Source organism: Pteronotus mesoamericanus, unplaced genomic scaffold (genome assembly GCF_021234165.1).
Source record: "Pteronotus mesoamericanus isolate MK-2021 breed Mesoamerican mustached bat unplaced genomic scaffold, CSHL_Meso_final scaffold_408, whole genome shotgun sequence".
In the NCBI taxonomy this organism is placed as follows: domain Eukaryota; kingdom Metazoa; phylum Chordata; class Mammalia; order Chiroptera; family Mormoopidae; genus Pteronotus; species Pteronotus mesoamericanus.
In genome coordinates this window covers 6,456,373-6,478,283 of record NW_026555315.1, presented here as the reverse complement: position 1 = coordinate 6,478,283, position 21,911 = coordinate 6,456,373, and the positions used below count along the sequence as shown (strand labels likewise).

The 21,911-nt window shown below is 51.2% G+C and overlaps 2 protein-coding genes across 3 annotated transcripts in view; one reads left to right on the top strand and one right to left on the bottom strand.

Annotated features, from left to right (window-relative positions):
• Positions 1 to 7,060, top strand: part of ACBD4 (acyl-CoA binding domain containing 4) — a 114,847-nt gene extending 107,787 nt beyond the window's left edge. The window contains exon 11 of the mRNA XM_054592972.1: positions 7,044 to 7,060. The gene's annotated coding sequence lies outside the window, so the exon portion shown is untranslated. The remainder of the gene's footprint in view (positions 1 to 7,043) is intronic.
• MAP3K14 (mitogen-activated protein kinase kinase kinase 14) overlaps positions 1 to 21,471 on the bottom strand; it is a 39,409-nt gene extending 17,938 nt beyond the window's left edge. The window contains exons 1-2 of one of the 2 annotated variants that reach the window (XM_054592969.1): positions 21,385 to 21,471; positions 228 to 503 (exon numbers count right to left, since the gene is read on the bottom strand). In XM_054592969.1, the coding sequence (XP_054448944.1) occupies positions 228 to 483 (256 nt within the window). In that variant the 5' untranslated portion in view covers positions 484 to 503; positions 21,385 to 21,471. Of the gene's footprint in view, positions 1 to 227; positions 556 to 21,384 lie in introns of those variants that run through there. The other variant, XM_054592970.1, reaches the window with a different exon arrangement.
• Between the last annotated feature and the right edge of the window lie 440 nt (positions 21,472 to 21,911).

Here is a 21,911-nt window from a genome sequence, read left to right as displayed (position 1 = left end):
TCCCTTCTTAGGCCTCGCCGCTCATGATCGCTAGAGCTCTGCTTCCCGCGCGCTCCTGGCTTAGCCCCCCCGCCGTGTCTCGTGAGAACCATATCGCGTAGTCACTCTGCTCTCCCTCCTCCATGGGGGACCCTGAACCTCACCTGCGCCATCCACCCTCGCACAAGGACCGCAGCCCCCTGCAGGCCCACCCACCTCGGCAACGCCCCCCAGCCCGGGCCCCTTACATTCGGCCTGGGCGATGATGGAGATGGCGGCTGGCCCCCCCTTGGAGCCTTCCTTGGCTGTGCCTTTGGTAATCACGTCATTCAGGATCTCCCACTTCCCGCAGAACACGGGGCTCTTCTCCACGGCCTCGGGCTTGCTGACGGAGCTCTGGTTCTTCCCCGCGGCCTGGGTCTTCTCCTTGGCCTTGGCGAGCTCCTTCTTCTGCCCGACCGCCGCGCCAGGAGCGCCTGGGCAGGCCATTTCCATCACTGCCATCTCCCAGGCTCACGCTCGCCCTGCGGGACAGACCGATCACAGAGCAGTTACGCACCCCAGGGAGCCCCGGGTCTAGCTTGGTGGCGAAAAGTGGGGGGACATGGTCTCTTTACGCCACTTGTATCTATCCTCCAAATGTCCCAAAGGCAAGGAAGTCCAGCCCTCAGTACAGCTACAGGTGGTCTGCTTCCTGGGGCCTCCACACTGCTTTATGTTTCTCTCATGGTACACTGGTCCCATGAGCTGTGAGCCTAGTCCGACCAGCACCCACCACCAACAGGCCCCCTTCATGCTGCCACCAAGGAGGCTCCCAGGCCACGAACTCCAGGCAGCCCTGGCCCTCACATCTGGGTTGGCTCTTTCTTGCCTTTATAAACAATGGCTGAATCTCCTGTTGTTTGTTTTATGGCTAAGTTTGCTTCCCCAGAGGAGGGCGGTGGATCCTGTATTCCAGAGCCATTAGTCACAGCACTGACTGCTGCAGCCTTGCCTTCTTAGAGGACATGTCTACACCGTCCACAATGGCTTTGCTCCAACAGGAGAAAATAAAGGTTTTGTTCCCTTGCAGGAGATAGATCGATGTATGTATATGTGTGTGCATGTGTTTGCATGTATACATATATGAAATCTAATCAAGTCTAAAAATCAACACACAAATGGCAGCGCCAGCACTCGGCTCCTGTCCCAGGAAGCATCTGTTTGTGGCTCTGCAGAAGGATCTGTCCAGAAGGGTCATGCTTCTTCTGTGCTATCTAGTCTCATTTGCTGATAACCTCTCCTAGGTATCATTTTTCTTTCAGGCAACAATAGTAGTGGAATTCATATTAGAACCTCTGTCGCCAACCTGCACCTCTAGAAATATGAGGACAAAGCACGAGAATTCACCTCTCCCTGGGCTCCGTCTCCACCAGCCCCGTGTGTCACCAGGAAGCTGCAGGTGAGCCCAGTGGGGCAACAGTCTGTGCAAACAGCGTGTGGCTAGGACTGCCACGAACAGAACAGTACCAACCCGAGATCGTGACCATTTGGGAGCCTTTGCACAGACTGAGACTGTGAACTCCCAAAACCCTGAGAAGGCACCAAAGGCAAACAGGACTTTAATGCATGCTCTCCGGCCCTGGCTGGTACGGCTCAGTTGGTTGGAGCATTGTTTCATGTACCAAACGTCACAGGTTCGATTCCCGGTCAGGGCACATAGCTAGGTTGCGGGTTTGGACCCCGGGGTCCCGGGTTGGGGTGTGTACCGGAGGAAACCGATAGATGTTTCTCTCTCTTTCCCTCTTCTTCTCTTTCTAAGATCAATGGCTGTATCTCAGGCAATGATTTTAAAAAAGTGCTGGCTGGTGGCAGTCTGTCTTAGAGCTGTCACTAACAGATGCAGCCTCCCCTGCTGGAGCCCCACGCATCCTGAATCACAGATCACGCCTCCGCTTGCTCCTGGGGCAGGAAGGCGGACCATGTGGATGAGACCCAGCCTCTGATGCCTCTGGCCTCTGGCCCTATCGAGCTTAAACGAGACAGTGGGAAGCTGGGGCACATTAGGCTGAACCTTCCTTCCGACTCGGCCTCACCCCAACGGCTACGGAGGACTGAGCCAGTCTGACTCGGGGGGGTGAGGGCCATGGGTGTGTTGGTCCCTACTAATTGGATCCTTGCCTCTGTGCCTTCAAGGGCCTCCTAGCTTTGAACTCGGAGTGGTTCCGGCTCTCAGCACGAAAGCCTGGGTTTGGTCCTGAAGGCGAGATGCTGAGGAGGCTGAATGGGTGACCTCATTGTTACTTGAGGGCCTTAAGAAGTCTGGGGAGTGTCCTGACTTCAATTAGGCAACAGCCCTCCAAGGCAGGCTGTTTTCCGTGTGACCATCCTTCCTTCCCAGCCCGCACCTCCTCAGCCCCTGCCACTTCCAAAGAGGGATTGGGTACAGTGCCTCCTACCTTTCCCAGATTCTTGACCAGGGGAATTGAGATCTTAAAAACCAACTCACACCTCCCAACCTAACAGTCTCAGAGGTCTGCTTCCAGGGGCCTCCACACTACTTTAACCCCCTCATTTTCACTTTAAGAAACTGGCTAAATTTGTCAGCAACTTGCCCAAGGTCACCCAGATGGCGTGTGGCGGGGCAGGGTCAGGACCTAGAACCCAAGCTCTTGGCTGTGCTGCCTGTTCCCCACGTCTTCTGGTTTCAGGCAAACACCGGCGGGGGCGGTAGGGACTAGAGTCCTCCCTGGTCCCAGGGCTCCTGGGGGCGCAGCGAGGCACAGGCGAGACAACTGACGTTGGCTGAATGAGGGACTCAAAGGACGAGCTTCAGGACAGGATGACCCTGCGCGTGGGGGACGAAGAGAGTTCCATATGACGAGGGAGGGAAACGAGGCCACATGGTCGATGGCTGTTCCCAGGGCACCCAGCCGTTCAAGGTCTGGCTGTGCCGGGGCCCCCGTAGCCTGCCTCTGCTGGACATGGCTCCCCCTGAGCTAGAGCTCCGCTGGAGGGACTGTGGGGGACCCTCTTGCCCCCAGCAACCCACTTTCACCTCGGCGGTTAGGCGGGTCACTGGCCAGGGTCCCCGACCACCCCCCGCCTCCGTCCACGAGCACAGCAGCTCCCCTGCCCCGGGGAAGCTGAGGAGGAGGCAGCTGAGCTCAGGGCCTTTGCACTTAGTCCCCCACATGGTGACTCACGCTGCAGCCTGGTAGGCCGAGAGAGGAACAAGAAGGCCGTTGAAAAGCTAACCCAGCAGCTGGCAGCTCAATCTGTGAAGGGCACAGGGAAAAAAGGCTGACCCTCACCTCCCAGGGGCACGAAATCATTGCCTGGGAACTGCAGACTTTTCCTGTGGCTGGCTTTCCTGGGCCACATGACCATGACTCAGGCCCTCACTGACAGACACCAAGTTCAAGAGGCTATTCTCGGGCCACTTCAGCCTCACGGCAGCTCTTTTACACTCTCTCTCTCTCTCTCTCTCTCTCTCTCTCTCTCTCTCTCTCTCTCTCTCGCGCGCTCTCTCTCTCTCTCTCTCACTCTCTCTCTCGCTCTCCCGCCCCCTACCCTTCCCTCCTTCCAAGTTCTGCATTACACGTGGGGCTGCTGGCCCGGGCCTTCCCGGCCCTGGGTTTTGGCCCCTGGCCTGTCAGCGCAGCTCACAGCCCCGTAGCCCTGCCACCTCTTGTCTCTCCTGCAGCTCACGGACAGTGAGGGTAAGCGGGAGCCAGCTGTGTCTCTGCCCTTGAAGGCAGGTTAAAATCCCAATCCATCACTCGGCCTGGACTCTCTCCCCAGCTCCACGCATGCCTCGAACGCATTCGGGCCCCTGTTCTCTCACAGCTGAGGACGTAGGTGAGTGGCAGCAATCGCCAAATCCACTCAGCTCAATCACAAGGCCGTGAAAACAAAAGTAGAAGGGAAAGGGGTGGCGTTCATTCAGTATTCTTTGAGGGCCCGATGTGTGTACAGGGCCTGTCTTCTGTGCCACCTCAATGGGCCCCTGGGGGAGTCTGGGGGTCAGAAAGACTGGGATGGACTCAGGCCACCCCTTGGGCAGATGTGTATAACAGGCTTGCTGTGGACAAGGCTCCTGGACCCCGAGACTCAAACTTGGCTCCCTTACCGGGTGGTAACGTCTTCTGTCCAAGACGCATAGTTCCCAATGTGGGTTCAAGGGTGGCTTCAGGGTGGTCTGTGAACCCCAGAAACTCTACAGAGTTTGAAGTTTTTTTCCAGGGAAGAAGTCCATAGCTTCTATCACATTCTCCAAGGGTCTGACACTCCCCTGAAGGCTGCTGTATTTCCCCAAGAGATCAAGGCCAGGGTCAAGCGCCTGACACTGGCTCTGCTCTCCTGCCCAGGGAAGCAGCAGGCAGCTAAGGCAGCAATTTTCCAACCCGGCTCCAAGTTGGAAGAACCAGATGAGCTCTTAACATGCACTTGCCCTAGACGTACTGAATCAGTCACTGGGCGTTAGGCCCAGAACCTGTTCTTCTGACAAGTTCTCTGGATGATTCTGGTTCCAAGGGGTCAGGAACTGTCACTTCACTCCCTCTCTATACTGTAAGGCTGTACTGTCCAATATGGCAGCCACTAGCCCCATGGAGCTATTTACACTTAAATCAGTTAAAATGAAATAAAATTGAAGAATCAGTTCCTCAGTTACCCTGGCTACTGTGTTGGACAGTGCAGTTAAAGAACATGTCCATCGCTGTAGAATGTTCTACCAGGCAGTTCTGGTCTAAGGCTACAGCAGCAATGTTTTCTCAACAGCAAAATTTCTGTTCCTAGGATTCTGAGACAGGAATGGGGTTTAGATTAAAAATAAATAAATTTTTTATTAACTGGAGGGTACAAAAATAATGTTTTCAATTTTATCTTCAGTGTTGATAACCTCTCCAAAATGTATATTTCATTTCCCTGCTTCAGTAAGCATGGTAAAAACACCAGACTAGGAACCAGAAGGTAAGGGTTTTAGCTTCGGCAACTTAAAAAAGAGAAAAGCAGTGGGACCATTTTTGGCCAACGATGTCACTCCTCAACCCCCAATACCCAGAAGAGCTAGAAGCGCGCAACTGATATGTAACTCACGTTAGAATCAGCTGCTCTGCTAAAGAAGGTGGGTAAGGGTCATGCACACTTAGCTTCCCTTTGCCCTCCAAGGTCCTCCGTGGACTCCTAGGTTTCCAAGAAAAACAGTTTTTGCAAACCAGAGGCCTAGGAAATCTTTTTGAGGCTCCTAGTTCCCCAAATGCCACTGATTTGTGGCAATTATTTGTGGGCCAGATGACTCCAATTCAGAATGGTAATTGTCAATATTTACTGAGCACCTGCCATTATTACTTTCACTTTCAGATGTGAAGACTGAGACTGAGAGAAGCCCAGCAGCCCACCCGAACTGGCTCACCGTCACAGCGGCAGAGGTGGCCCTGAGCCCACGCCGCCGCCTCCGGAGCCCACACGCTAAGCCTCAGGAGGCCGCCCAGTTTCTTCCCTTAGCATCTCCGGGGTTATTTTGAGGACTAAATGAGGTAGAGTGCAGAAATGCCGATTGTTCTGCCTGGCCAATAGAAAATGCTAAATGGAAGTTTACTCCCTTACCCTTCACCAGGCCCCTAAAGGCCGCCACTGAGACTATGGGACTTCTCTGTTTCAGCGCCATAGAGTCAAGGAGTGGAGCCTTGCGCAAGCCATTCAGCACGCTAAGCCTTGGTTCCCTGTATATAAAGGAGATAAAAATCTCCATCTTACAAGGTCATCTTGAAAATGTCCACTGAGGGGCCAGGGCAGACCAGGGCAAATCCCTCTCATGACTATTTCATCTGGAAGTAAAATCTGTCCTCTCTGAATGCCCAGAGGGGACAAATAGCAGAAGTAGAATGACTCAACTTCCTTAATAAGATATTAGTTGAAAACCAATCTTATTCTGATGCTTCCTCTTTTTAAGCTCCAGCTTGCCCGGCCACTAGGCCACATTGGGCCAGTCTCTGCCTATCAAGAACAAGGCGGCCGTTCAGGAAGGGGAACCAAGGGCCAGTGCCAGGCAGAGTGAGCTGGTCTGGCAAAGCTGTCACAGGGTCAGGCAGACCCGGACGTCCCCAGGCACCTCAGCTCTGGCCCCCTTTCTGCCCGGCCGCCCTTCCCAAGCCCCTCCCCCAGCTTCTGTTGTAGCCAGCCGGCTCCTTTCATTGGTCCACACAGGGCAGCAATGGGCGGGCCTCAGATTCTGTCCTCTGCTCTCCCTGTTGCTCCCATAGAGAACACCTTCTCTCTTTATTACCATCTGTCTGGACCTCACCTATCCTTTATAACCTATCTTGTTGATGAAGCCTTTCATGGTGGGCTCCTGCATTCATCCAGCAAGTGTTCAGTAAGTGTCTGCTGAGAGCCCGGGACAGTAACAATCCGACTAGTCATCGCACGTCTTCCATGTGCCGGGCACATGCTGGGTGCTTTATCTACATTACTGATGAACCTCACAGGGACCTTGCAAGGCTGGTATAATATCACTCCCATTTTACAGATGAAGAAACTAAGTTTCGAAGCTATAAATTACCTGCAGAAGTAAACGAAGCCCAATTATACAACCAGAGTGTCTAACAAGGGGTTAGGGCTAAAGCTAGGGCATACCTGCCCCTTTTCTCTGGGACTCAAGGATCCTCGGTTCCTTTCTAGAATAAATGCTTGTTAGCAGAGGTACCTGTAACAACCAGGAACTGAGCAGTATTACTCCTCATGTGGATACTACTACTCTCATTTTTCCCTCAGGATCTACCCACTGTTGGTGATAATTTCTTAGCCGGTGGCCACACAAAAACTAAACATGAGGGGTTCATCAGTAAGGGCTGAATCAACAAAAAATTGGTCAGGTTCTTAGTTGACTGATACTAGTACATGTTCCTGGGGTGCTATGATTTTTAACTTGATTAGGTTTAACAGATCATTTCATTTCCTTAAAACAATTAAAAAGAAACTCATACACATCACACACATATGAACAGGAGTTCCACGAAAGATGGCGCTACCTTCATTGCAAGAACCATCGAAAATGTCATCCCAATAAATTCAAGAAAAAGGTCAAAAAAAAAAAAAAGAAGGAAAGAACTACTAAAGGATGTGTTTTGACAAGCAGAGAAGAACTGGGATGGAAGAAACAATGGTAGGCACAGGAATCAGTATGATATGCTGGCCAACTTAATTAACAATTGAATTTGTAAAACAATTAGTTTGAACTGTTTTAAAATGGGTTCTATATAAATAAGGAAGAAGGGCAGAGTGGACTGTTCCATAGATAAAGAATAAGAGCTTTGTCTTCAATTACATTTCAAATGTTTCTACTTCATTAAAAAAAAAATAGTTATATACATATGTTAAAATTTAAGAGTAGCTGTGTAAATAAAAATACAATTCAGAGTTTCCAAACCAGAAAGGTAAAGAAGGAAAAACAGAAAACTGGATCACTCCAAAAAAAAAAGGTAAGGAGAGGAAGAAAAAAGCAAAGAAAAAGGACAGTAAGTATGAAAGGAAATGCCAGTTAAGGTGGCAGAGATAGGTTGAAATATTAATGTGTCGTTAATCATAACAGACATGACTAGATTAAACCCATCTATTAAAACAGACAATCAGATAGGATTTTAAAAGATCCAGCTAGACGGTGACTAAAAGAGACAAAACAAAATTATACAGAAAGGTTGAAAATAAAAGATGGAAGGAGATATCCAGGTCAATACAAAAACATGCACTATTAATATCAGACAAAATACTTAAGACAAAAAGATACAACAATCACTTATATGAACATCCAATAAAGAGCCTCGCAGTCCAGAGATGGGGGTCAGGCTGAGGCGTCATGGATGTGTAAGGTCTGGGCGTCAGGGGGTCCGAGCACGCATTGCGGCTGCCGGGTGCTGGGCTGTGTGCTGAGCCCTGGCGGTACGTGGAGGAAGAAGATGCAGCCCCTTGGGGAGCTTACCGTGTACCAGGGGAAAGAGACAGGCAGTCAGAAAATTACAGCACAGTATAGCAATGCAAGTGCAGACACAGGCTCGCAGCAGGTGCGGTGGGAACGCGTGGGGAAACATCTGGCCCAGCCTGCTGGGTGCCGGGACAAGCTTCCTCACAGCAGGCGATGCCCGTGCTCAGTCTCCACAGTGAGCAAAAATTTCCCAAGAAAAAGGAGAGGGTTTTTCAGGAAGAGAGGTATTTCGGCCGAAGTTAAGGGAGTTCTACGTAGGAACCACAAACAGCTCGAAGCTGCTGGTGGGCAGTTTAGGTGAGGAAGCCAGAGACGAGGAAGCCAGAGACGAGGCTGCAGGCGGAGTTCAGATAAATAGAAGTGTGCTTGGTCCTGACATACCCCCAGGGGCTAAATTCTCAGGAGAGAGAGAAAGGGGTATAATTCAGGGGCAGAGTGTCAGACGGAGGAACCTACCGGGTAGGGGCAAATGGTGGGTGCTGTGGCATTAAACGAAAACCCTCCCATTGGGACAGGATCTCCCCCACCTCCCTGGCCTACGGGCCGACAATATCGCGAGTGATAGGCATCTGGGAGGTTTAGTTCTTTCCCTCAGGTGGAGAGACGGACTGGGCGCTGGGGCCCAGACACAGGTCTCGCAGGGAGGAGGAGGGAGCACTGTGACGAGACTCAGCTCGAGGAATCTCAAAGCCCCTCACTTGCCAGCTTGAGGCCTGCTTCCCAGGAGAGCGATTTCTGCACAAGCATTTCCCATTAAGGAGGCTATGAAATGTGAATGCGCATTAATCATTAAAATCTTACAGATCGATTACAAGAAGAAAACTGCCGCGTCCACAAAAACGCAGCCTCGCTGCCAATTCCATAGGTCAAACTGCCCGGTAAATGAAATGTACGACCGCTCTTCAACTCCCACCCGCGACTGTCCGTGTGGGCCAGGCCCACACGTGCAGGAACTCTGTGGCCAACAGGCCCCTCCAAATGTTTAAGGCGATCATCTGACACCTATCCTATTAGCATAGGTTTTACCCACTTCTGGCTCCTCCCTGACACCCTTCCATCCAACAGTGAAGCTGAGCTAACCTTAAAACGTCCTGTCCAGCAGATAACCTCAAGCTCAGACATCTATTGGCTCTGCACTGCTTACGGGCCCCGTGCCAACTCTGTGGTCCATGATGCCTGACCACCCTTTCCCTAAACACAAGGCTTGGCGATGGCCAGCTTGATCTTTCCACACCCTGCTAGCTACTCGGATCTACAGGTCTCCTGAGGAGCGTGCCACGTTCTTGCGAGGGTTGTCCTGCCCGCCCTGCTTGTCCTCCACAGGCGAAGCTCAGGCCTTCCACCTCCAGGAAGTCCCCCCAACAGCGCCGCTGTGCGGGCTCCTTTTCTGACTGCGTACAGCACTGGGTGCCCTCACTTTTCTCATCCTCGCCCTGGTCCTTAATCACACCCTTACTCCCTTTGATTCCCAAACAAAATAATGCAGATGAAAGAGCCCTGGAAAACAAGGCATTATGCCAAGAGAACATAGCCATTTCTGTGTGCGCAACTCAGCTTTGCAAGCCAGCTGTGGAGCAAATAGTAATACGGAAAAAGATGCACAGAGATGTTCAGTGTATTTTTATAACAATAAAAATCTGGAAAAAATGTCTAATTTTAGGGGGAGGACGATTACTAAATAAATCCTGGTACATCCATTAAAATTGCTTACAAATAATTTTTAACAAGGCAGGGAAACGTTAATGGAGTGCACTGTTAACTGGAAAAGGGTACGGACTTACATCTCAAGTGCGATCCCGCCTATCCTATGTCTGTGTGTTACCTCCACACTTCCAGAAATGCAGACACCTACCACGGACATGCAGTGATGCTTCTCTCTGGGAGGTGTTCATTATTCTTTATACTTTTAAAATTTTCCCACATTTTTTTCTCCATGAACATGTTATTCCTTTTCTCAGTGTTCATTCCCCCCTCCCCTGCCAGATGTTTCCAAGTGCTTTAAAGATACAGAAAGGATACACAGGGACACGTGCAAGTCCTTTCAACCCTCCTCCCATTTGTCTGAGGGGATCTGTTACCAGTTTCTTGTAAATACATTTCTGCAGAGAAGTTTCTTTTATAGTGTGTGTGGGGGCGGGGGAAGCTGTAATGAAAAAGGGGGTCTCTAGGTGGGATGAGAATTTAGGAGGCACCTGGCTCACCTTTGTGAATAGGGGTTAATAAGTAGGTGACGACTGTTCCCCCTCTATGACTGTCCCCCGCCCCCCCCCCCGGCTGCCCCCGCCCCGCCCCCACTCACACAGGAAGCCTCACCAGAAGCGCTGTGGCTGGCTGGTGAGTTCTGGCCACTGAAACAGAAGGCCGGAGACGGGCAAGCTCACCCCTCCAGTTCTGGCTGTCATTTCATCACCTTTCTTGTTCTCCCCTGGGGACGGTGGGTTTTATCGGTATGACTCAAAGAGTAGGAAAGTGGTCAAAGATGGCTCTGCCAGCTGTCTTCGATTCTGGCAGCCACTGCTCCCCTGCTTTTATTTATAATCATCCACTGACGAGCGCACACATTGGTGATAGGTCTGGGCTAGTGCTGGGCAGAAGAAATGCGTGGGCATGAGTGGCTCGATAGTGAGTGGGAAACAGCGGAACTGGACCTGAGAGGAAACCGCCCGCTCCTCCCTGGACGCTTCTGTCAAGGGGCGGGACCTGAGGGCCGGTCCCGATCCAGGGGAACTGGAAGGGGCAAGATTTTCTGGCTGGTCTCTCCTACTGTCCTTATATAATAGCTGGCCCTGCTTTCAAACGACATCTTTGTTTTCAAACACAAAAGTAATAGCTGCTCGTTGTAAAAATTTAAACAATACAAGAGTAGACAGAAAAAAAAAAAATCCCTGTACTGTTCCCTCCTCCCCACAACAGAAGACACACTAAGTTTGGTATAAATCTTTTAGTTCCATTACTATACATGTACAAACATATACTTTGGGACTATTTACGAGATTATACATACATAATGTTCTATAGGTCTAGGTGGTAAATTCCTGGAATCGAAATTTCTGGGTGACCCTTTTCTCAGTGGGTCCTCTCTTCTCTCTTTTCTATGTGTCAGGAAAGCAGGCAGCACCCATCAGGCAAGGGCAGATGGTTCCCAAACATTATATTGGTTATTTGCCAGAAACATGTCCTTGCCCTCAAGGTGCTTACAATCCAACTGGGGAAAATGGGTGGATGGATAAATAAATGATAAAGGAATCAAATTGATCTTGAGATCAGAGGGCCCTAGAAGTCATTTATTCCAATAAATCACTTAATAATCCTGAGGGAAGGCCATCCAGCTACGTGACAGGATGGGCTTGAGGTCAAAAGATCTTGTTTACATCTCAGTGTCTCAGCCCTCTGATGTGTGCCCACGGGCAGGTCGCTAATCTGTGACTCAACCAGCTCTTCTGTTAAATGGGGATCTTGAAACCTACATAAGAGGGTTTAATAGGACAGTTAAATATAAGAAACAATGTTTACATGCCCAATACAGTGCCTGGCACATAGTGGGTGTCCTAGAAGCATTAGCAGAACCTCCGCAGAGAGGGAAGCTGCTCTGAGAAGAGCAGTCTGCCAAAAAGCCCTGGTCTCTGCAAAGCTGAAACGCACCTCCCCCAGCTTTCAGCCAGCGGCCCTGGTGTCCGAAGGAGGATCTGGACCAAACCCCCTCAAAGAACGAGGCAAGAAACCCGAGAGCAGAGGGACAGCAGCGGTCAGGAAGAAAAGGACAACCTAGGAAGGAGAATGTTCTTTGACGAACATCGCACGTGTCACCCGGCTTCTCTGTCCACTGGCAGTGCCTTGGCTCTGATGGACTGAGGGGTGACCCGCCGGTGCATCGTGAACCAGGCCCTAGATGCCCTGGCAGCTAGAGCTCACATTAGTTGTCCTGTGGACATCTGTGGGTGTTCTCAGCCATCTGCTGCTCTGTGTATACACAGTTAGGTGCGAGTTGTCAATAATAATAAAACTAATAATGACAGCTATTATTGGTTGCTATGAATTAGGTCATGCACGCATTGTTTCTTGAATCCTCACAATAACTCTGTGGGCAAGGCACTAATATTATCCCCTGTATATGGAAGAAAACTCTGAGGCTCAAGGTCAAGTAATCTGTCCAAGGACGCCCTGCAAGGAAGTGCCAGAAACAGGATTTGCACACGGGACTCTTTTCTGTCAAAGCCCATACTCTCAGCCATGACACTGCATCCACTTTCAAATGATCTAAGTTTTAAAAATTGGGACCCAAACGCAGACACTGCCAAAAGCCAAAGGTTTATTAGCGAGAAACCCAGGGACTGACCCAAGAGGAAGCAGCTCAATTAGGAAGCATAACGCAGCCAGCCTGCATTCTGGGAAAAGCAGCTGTAAAATGGCAGCAGAGAGCAGAGACTCTGGCCGGACCGGACACACGGCAGGCCCTGCTGCATCGTCTGTGCTCCCGAGCCCACCCAGCGCAGCTGGGCCCATCCCAGGGGCCAGTTCTATGACAGACTTTGAATTTGCCATTCATTTTATAAAGCCTGGTTCCAGGCTTTTTGAGCCTATTTTACTGGTTTTTGTTTCGTTTTTTAAAAAATTTTATTTATTTATTTTTCAGGAGGTGGGAAGGGAGGGGGAAAGAAAGAAAGAGAAACACTTGAGAGATACACTTACTGGTTACCTTTTGCACATCCCTAACCAGGGTCCTGGCCCGCGACCCAGGCATGTGCTCTGATTGCGAATAGAATCAGCAACACCTTGGTTCGCAGGCCGGCACTCAGTCCACTGAGCCACACCAGCCAGGGCTGGAATTTTTTTTTTTTTTTAGCAAAGCCTTGAGTATCAGCTACTATCTTCATAAATATGGTCAGTACTCGGCCTCCAGGCCCCTGATTTGGGCATCATATAAGCTTAAAAAAAAAAAGTGTGACAATGGCATTTTCAATTTAACATTTTTTTCTACAAGGAGGGCCAATAGCATATAGGAAAGGTGCCACCAGCGCATCCTTGATCCACAGAGACAGTACCGCAATTGGTATGCAAGAGAATGGGGGAGGGAAAAATCCAACCATACACGCTTCATTTCATACAACAAGCAACAAGGAATTTCCAATGTATGTTATATTAAAAACGTTGAGTGTTACTGAAATCTACAGATTGGGGTACTTTTGTGTAACTGAATATTCTGGGCTGCAGTGTATATTGGTCAATAATGACCAATTTCCAAAGATTACAGTGCCATAAACTGCCCTAAACGTGACATAAAATTAGGCCAGACACAAGCAGCCTTCTTTGATGAGTCAAAATGTACTTCTGGATCTTGCCAGCCTGAAGTCATCATTACAAGCAATGTTTGGTTGTAAAAAAATGCTCTCCTTATGTAACCTTTCCGCCTGGCTTCTGAGCAAGAAGCAGCTCCCTGGGCTACGGGCAATCCACGGTCGCCCAACCGCTCCCCTGCTCTCTCAGTCTGCGACTCTGGTTTTCCCAGGTGGGACTGGCTTAAAGCACGGGCTACCTGTGTTCGGAGAAGATGGAGAAAGACAGGCTCAGCCTTCCTGTAAGGGAGGAGGCTTCAGGTTCATTGCAGTCACTGGTGACTGGTTCTGAAATTGAGGAACTAGTTTGAGGAACTTCAGAACAAACAAGAAACCCAAACACCTCAGCCTTCCACCGAAGACTCCCAACACTTGGCGGCACAGGGGAGGAGGCGCACGGCCCAGCCCTGCCCTTGGGCGGCGGAGCCCTGGCCACGGCCTTGTCGCAGGTGCTGCCCTGCGCACCCTCTGACTGACCTGGCCTGAGCGACCAGCCTGAGGACACGAGCAGCAGGGGCGTGTTGGACATGTCCCTTCACAATAGAGGGTCACATTCTCGTCCTCCCCCAGGGGGGAGAAAGGGCTTGGAGCCTGTGGTGTGACGCAACAGTCACAGAGGATCTCAGACCAATTCCTCGGTAGACGAGGGAACCATGAAACAGCCCGAGGTTCTCTCATCCTCTCTCAGGCCAGCAGGGCCTGGAAGAAGGAGTGTGGTTCTGGCCTTGCACTTTCACTCAACAAAAAAGCTCAGCCAGTGGCCACCATGCCCCAGCTGCTGTGCTGATCTGAGATGTGTGGTGACCGCGATAGACAAGGTCCTTGCCCTCACGGAGCTTCCACCGCTGGAATCCTGGACAGGCCCTCCTGGGATGCGTCACTAAGAAGCGCTGTCATGGGTCAGGCCTCTGCCTCTGAATCTGCCTCAGAGCGGCACTGAGCCCCGGCATTTGCCCTTCCGGTCGCTGCCCTCTCTGTTCGAGCCCGCAAGGCGGGGATGTCAGCTGGGTCTTTAGTAGCTGGCTACTCATTATCTGCTGCTGTTCTGAACTATGTTTTAGCACATTTCTACCAACGGTGCCTACACGGCTGCAAATGACTCCTTTCCCTCAGAGGGCTGACGTTTCCAGATTGCTCTCAAGCACCCATTCCAAGCTGACAAGTGGTACGAGGCCCCAGGATGAGAGAAACACTAAGGGTATTCCTTCCCCGATGCTGACAGGATGGGGACGGGGTGCCCTGACGGGTTCTGCGGGTGACAGCCAGTGCTGGGTCAGGCTGGAAACGGGGCCATTGGGCGCAGGGCCTTCCTTGCTCCTCTCCCGCTCCCCTAGTCGCAGTTCACGATTTAGCACCTCTAACGTGCCTCCTTCCGCGTCCATCTTTCCCCTGCACGGGCAACACTTCAGCTGCCCTCACCTTCATGCCCTGGCACCGAGCAGGGCCTGCCACCTTCGATGCACCTGACAAGTGTCCCCCCAATGAAAGAATGGCTGACACACTCCTGAGGAATAAATGAGAGCCAGGGGCTCTGAGAGGCGGGCTGGCCTGGGACACGAGTGTCCAGACTGTTTGATCATCTGGAGAGCTAGAGGGGAGGAAGCCAGCTCCCTGCATAAGGTGTCACAGCAGGATGTACTGTGACTGCGCGCCAGCAAGCAGGTATCATGCAAACTGGCTACGGAGCCACTCTTGTCCTTCCCTTTCCTGCATGCTGACCTAGAGACCCAGTTATTTCCACTTCCTTGAGACTAGACCCTTCTGAACTCAATGATATCCATCTGGGCTCAGAGCTGGATACACACACTAGGTGGGAGGTGGTGTACAAATTTCTGCCTTTGACATTTGTCTCTAAAAGGAATTTCCGCCTCTCCAAGTTCAGCATTTGTCTGCTGGGACTATTGAGCCTGGTTTCAAGGAGACTCGTTCATCCAACTCACTTCTCGGGCCAAAGGGATCTATTTCTAACCTTGGTTGGCAAAAGCGTCCTCACTGGAGGCTGCCTGGCCCCTCTATCTTCCCGAGCCTCCCACCTGACCCTGGTATTGACTAGTAGCTTGATTCTGGTCCAGTCAAAGAAAATGTCACCGTCAGCAGGTGGGTGGGAGGTGGACCTTGGCTCCAACAGCTCTTTGTACTCGCAGGGGCCACCATCCAGACACGACATCATGCTTTGTCCACAGGAAGAGCCTCTTCACTGACAGGAGCCGAGGGACCCAGCTGGGATGGGGCTGACCGCTCTGGCCCCGCTGGCCACCTGCATGCCACTGGCCACATGTCTCTGCTTCACAGGACAAAGACACAGAAGAGCTTCTGGCGCCCAGTGGGTTTGTTCCCTTACAATCAATCATTCCTTTGAACGCCCACCTTAGGTAAGATACTGCTTGGCCAAGTAGGAAAGTGCCGTACAGGTGTGGGTAACCTTTGAGACTTCTGGGTAACCCTGCCCAGAATTGTATTTTCTTATCAACCTTGACCTTCTTTTAGTTACACGAACTTCATGGTATAAGACAGTGCCAAATAAATAGCTTTCTGTTTACTTTTTCTTAGCCCCAGAGCAGCTGCCGCCCTGACTCCGCCCTTCCCAGGTCTGCCAGGACTTGCAGAAAGCCTGAGAGGGCCGGGGTCGAGGGGGGAACAAAGGAGAAACAAAATGCAATTCTTCTGTACCGTGGAGGTGCAGCACGGGGAAAAGGGCCTGGACTTTGGTCACTTTTAGTCATTAACTAGCTGCTTGGCTTGGCGCAACTCATTTGGTTTCCTTGGGTCGCCATTTTCTCTTTAGTTAAAAAAAAAAAAAAAAGAGCATGCAACCAGTAATGATCATTTCCAGTGTGTAATTCTAACAGCGCTTTCTTGACAGAGTGACAGAGTAGGCGAGGCCTTGGGTCACTTAGCCATGCCTGCCCGAAATGCCTGCTGGTTAGGCCAGATGGATGGGGTGCGAACTGGGGGCCAGGGAAAGCTTGTCGACCACTTGCGAGGGAATACTAGTTCTTACCCTGCAGTTCCAATAAAGTGAAGCGCGCTTTATGGGTGACCCTGGACGTTGGTTACAGATGTCCCTGACTATCAGCAGTCAGGCTCGACAACAACTGCACTGATCTGGAACACAGTCTGAACAAATTCTTTGCCTTGATGGATACCTGGTCATGGCTTTAGAGGTTAAGAGGGTCAGCAGAAGCCACAGCAACCGGACACCGCGAGAGGGCTGGCCGGGAGTTCCCCTGCGGCTTCTTTTTGAGTCCAAACAGTGGCTCCGAAGTGCAGAAGTGGTGGCAGGCTTGGAGTTCCAAAGCTTCTGGAAATGCACGGCGTAATCTCGCTTTTCCGATTCCTGGAGCTCATCAGAACCTCCAGCTCAGGTGGTGAAAAGCAAGGCAGGTAGAAAACGGTTCCCCAAAAGGCCTTTCCCACCAGAGCACGGTTTGTAGCCTCTCTGCTCCCTGCCAAGGGGTTCCCCAGCTGTGGAATCAGAGCTCCGCTCCCGCTTCTTTGCTGACTGTCACTGGAAGCTGGCCATTTCCACCCACGAGGTGGCTGGACGCAGGAGTGCAGCGACACTGCTGATCTGGGCTCTGTGCCCTAGCCACATGACCCCATGCCAGGGGATCCATCTCTCTGGCAGTAGGCAAGCCCTGGGAGCCTACGTTGGCTTCTGCGTCCCTGCCCCCAATGCCCTTGGCCTGGAACGAACATGATCTTTGGCAGAGAGCTTCTCCACCAGGTCAGCTCAAGACTTCCTCCGACTGTGTTGGGTGAATAAATCGCCTGTCACCTCCACCCCGGCACGGGTGACTCACCTTCCAGAGAAAGTACTCTGCTCACCTAAGCAAAGCTGCCTGGAAAATGACGAAGGTACCTATCAAATGCAGTGTGGGGGGCCAGCCAGCTACCGAGCTGGGTCCAAGCACACTCTGCCTCTCACCTCCAGCCGGAAGTCAAGTGCGGAGCTGCCACCCCAGGCCTGCTGGTTTCATTTTCATCTGAACACGATGCCTGACATCCGGTAATCTATTTTTTCTAAAAACTAGGTTCACTTTAGAAATGACTCTTTGGCCATCGAGACAGCTTCCCCGGGAGAAAACAAAATGTTATTTAAAGGGAACATCAGCCTGGTGGAGCCTATATTTTTGTTTTGTATTAAAAAGAAATAATTTAGAATGTAATGTGAACTGTTTCCCCCCACCCCTTGATTTAAAGGGAACTAGGCAAGTCTCTGACCGCAGGTCCAGGGGTGGCACCAGTGATAAGTCGACAGAGGCGTATTTAGGAGAAGGAAGGGTGGCGAGCTGGGGGTGCCACGTGGTGGTGGGAACCTTACTCTACAGAGCCAAAGTTTCCTCCTGGTCCCCAGGGCAAAGAGGAACAAGTCCCTGTCGACTTATCTTTTACACAGTGTTTTCCTTTTCTACCCCCAGAGTTAAGGTTGGGACCCACCTCGCCACATGGAGGACTCAACAAAGCCCTGGAAAGGCCCCGCTCTGCCTGTGGCTCGGAGGCCTGGGACGGCCGAGGGTGCCCACGGCTCAGAATCTCCCGCTCTGACCAGGCTGAGCCCGGGCCTTCTCAGGCTCATTTGGAGGGTGGTGAGGGCAATGTCCAGTGTAAGACACGGAGGCCCTGGAAGCTAAAACCTCTTGATGGAAGAACTGTCCCGCTGGAGGTCCTACTGAGAAAATGACTCTGCCCTGTCAGGCAGTCTGATCCATCCTGACATCATCTTACAGAAAACGGGTCTAGTCGATGTGGTAACTGGCAACCACCACTACTGCTATTACTACTACTACTATCACCAACAATGTTTACAGCCCGACAACACCACCATTTGTGGCACATGCCTGGGTTGTGGGCCAGGTCCCTGTTTGGGGGCGGTTGGGGGTGCGTGCGCAAGAAGCAGCCACATGTTGATGTTTTTCTCCCTGCTTTCTCCCTCCTTTCCTGTTTCTCTAAAAGTAAATACATTTTTAAAAAAATCTTTAAAAAGAAATGTGAGTTTAGATTCTGGGCATAACATTGATTTCTTGAGTCATCTCCTCCACTGTATTTTTCTTCACCAGGCTTTATTTTCCTGTCTTTCCTTATACAAATATTGTGAGACAACACAAACAATAGCTACAAAGTACCATTATTCTTGACGCCATATAATTTCAAGGGATTTAATGGGTAGGGCAAGGGATTAAAGAATATACAATAGCAAGAAGGCAGGGGAATCATTTCAAATAGAATACAAAGAAAGGCGCACAGACCACTGAGGAAAAATGACTTTTCTCTGCGTTGTCGCTCAGGTGGTCAGGGCAGCCCACGACGTAGGACTTGTATCCAAAGCACTTCAATGTCTTGCTCAGCTCCACTGAAATGTCCTGCTACACAATTTGCCCTGTGTTTGGCCTTCCATTTCTAATCTACCGCTTTCGACATTTCAGTCAGCACCACCAAGTACATGCGAAGCCTTCACACATGCCTCCCTTCGCTCGCCGCCCCCCGCCCCCCGCAGACGCTCACTCCCACTCCTTTTCCTGCGTGTGCGGGGCCAGGGGGGCTGGCTGATCCTCCGAGATCCCCAAATCCACTCGCAGGGAATCATTCCCCTCCCCATTGATTTCACACCAGGGCTATCAAAAGTGCCCATAATGCTCAGATGTTTCCAGTTTAACTGAAATACTAAAATGGGGCAAACAGGAAGCATCAGACACAACTGCGGTAGTGACTTATTAATCATGAAAGCAGAATTTTAGTTGCATTTTAACCTTTTGCCAGGAAAAAAAAACACCCAGCTCTGAGACGATGAGAGCTGTTGGTACAAATACGTTGCCTCTCTGTGTATCAGGCTGACTTTTACTTTTAATTTAGAACTGAATTTGGTTTTCAGGTTTCTTAACTAGCCACCCAGAAAGACATCCATCAAGTCAACCAACATGAATCTGTCAGCTCTTCGTCTCTGCAGTCAGGCCTGTTAGGAAAGCTCATGCGCTGTCCATTGAGACAGGAAAAAAATAGGAAATTCAAAGTGACTTCACAGGCCAATGTGATAAGACACTCTTAAGAGGGTGCCAAGAGTGAAGAAAACAACCCAGGAGGAAGGTTTGCCTCATTCACGTCTCTGCAGATCTTTCACCAGACCCCGGCCAAGAAGAACTGTTATCACGCACAAAACAATCACAACAGTTGCTTGGAGTTGGACAACCAATCAGGGCAAGCCTGCTTCTCAACATTAAATGATATACAAACACTCCAAGCATATCACAAAGAAGTCAGTGTTCAACGGGAGAACCAAAATGAGGAAGCAAACCTCCATCTGTTGAGGCGAAACGGCCAACGAGACATTTTTGTTTGATAGATGAAGGCTCATTTGGCAAGGTCTCTCGTCTGCGGTGCCGCTCCCACAAACGCTAACAGACAGTACCAGGGGCAAAAAAGCCCCTTTAAAACTGCTCCTTATATTCTTAAAACAGAAGACGACCTAAAGTTTAGCACCTGATTGCTGTCTGATTTCGCAAAAGTGTGAGGACACATACCTGGATACATATTTCTAAATTTAAAGTCAGAGACTGTTACTTTTATTTTGAGAACTCCTGAGAAGTTCACCACACCCTTCAAAATAAATGAGGATGTCCTAAAGGTGTCTGAGAGACTCAGAGGTCTGGCATCACTGCACCATAGGAACTGACTTCGACATCACTTCAAAAACACCAAGAGTAAATCCAAACACATCATAAGCAAGACAAGCACCTGGCCACCTTTTTCCCACATTAAGAGCATAATTCCACACCAAACACTTCTCCCTCTTTTTCTGCATCGAAGTCCCAGGATGTGGTCCTGGTCCAACACAAGGAGCATGGGGAAGATTCCAGCAGCCCCGGCTTGAGTCCTCACCTTAAGTCCTAGCTGCTGGGCTTTAGGCAAGATGTATACCGCCCCCCTCCTCAGGCGCTTTTCCTATAAAACAAGACAGGGCTATCTATCTTGTCACGCATGTCTGAAGGAAAAAGGAGGTAACAGGTATGAAGATACTTAGTAAAAAACACATCACTAATGTTAAGATGCTATCTCCTTCTAATCTTTCAGAACAACCATGTTTCTAGGCAAGGGGTTTTCAACATTTTTCCTGGAATAAACTTCCGTTTGCTCTTTTGAATTAGGCTCTACCTCTCATCATTTCATTTCACTTGCTTTTACAGTTCTTAATCAAGTCACTGGTGTTCACGCTCTCCATTTAACAAAAACTGATTTCTGTTACATGTACTCCACTCATCCTCTCTGCGAACCATGCTCATTCCCCATTTCGTCATTCAGGACTGAGAGCAACATTTTAACTTTAATAAGGAAGGAAGGAAACACTTAAAAAAAAAATTACGCGGCACCGGGGAGGCTCCTGGGCAGGTGAGACTTCATGCACTGTACATACAAGTGGCCTTTTTCTGCCTGGTGCCCAGTGGCTGCAGGTTGCTAGGGGCCACATAGAGCTTCTAAGATGGAAATATATTTGAGCCGACAGATAAAAGTCCCGAGTGGAGTGGCCAGAAGGATTACAGAGGAGTCAGGGGAAGCGGGAGGATGCTGCGAGTGGCCAGCATGCTCCGCTGAACGCCAAGGGCAGCCTCTGCTCCTTCTCCCCGCCTCCGGGTGTGCGACCGAAAACTTCCTAGGGAAGGCCAGAGGGTTTCACTGGCAGGGCAGGTGGGAGGGCGCACGGACAGGGAGCACTTGTACATTAAAAACCTGCCCCGAGCCTAGGGGAGCCCCTATCCTACAGAGCACCCAGGGAACGGGGAAGGAGGGGCAGGCCCGGCGCTGAGCACTGGGGAATCGGGATTTTGGGAAGGGGAAGCAGGGCGCCCCCGTGCGCGATTCTGACTAGCGTGCGCCTGCGGGGGTGCAGGGCGATCACGGCGCGCGACCGTGGCCCTGGCAGCGTGCGTGAGGGCGCGCCGGTGGTGAGACCCTAGGGCCGAGGGCCCGCGCGCGAGTGGACTCGTCTGATCGGCCGCGCCGCTGACCCCACTATTCCAGGGCGGCGGGCCAGGCCGCATCCCGTTCCCGGGCTGAGGGGCGACCCATCCCCGGTGCTTCCCGCTCCGGGACTCGGGGTCCCGCTCCGTCACCTACCGGCCGAGCGACGATCTCCCGAAGCAGCGACTGTCGCGCTCCCCTCGCCCACGATCTCTAGCCGCCGGTCGCCGATCGCTGTCCTCCGGGCCCACGGTCGCCCAGCCCCACGGTCGCCCCGCCCCAGCCTCGAGCCCCACCTCCTTATCGCCTTCCCGGCCGCCTCCTCGCCACGCCTCCCCCTACGGCGGCGGCAAATTCGCCTCGGTTCGCGCCTCCTACCTATGGCCGCACCTCGACCCATGGCCCCGCCCACTACACCAATCTAACCAATGACCTGGCGCGCCTCAGTCTCCGTCGTACCGCCCCTAGCAACGATTGGTTAGCGAGGCCTCGCTTCCAGAAATGGGCACTATTTCCGGACAATGTTTATAGTAAAGACTCTGCTGGCGGGACGGATCGACAGGAGGCGGAGGCGCCCGGGGTTTGGTCTAACCGCACAGGCGCGCTTGGCTTCTGGCAGTTTTTTTTTTTTTTTTTTACGGGTTGCGTTCTTCTGGAGGTTACGGGAAGTAAGAATCACTGTG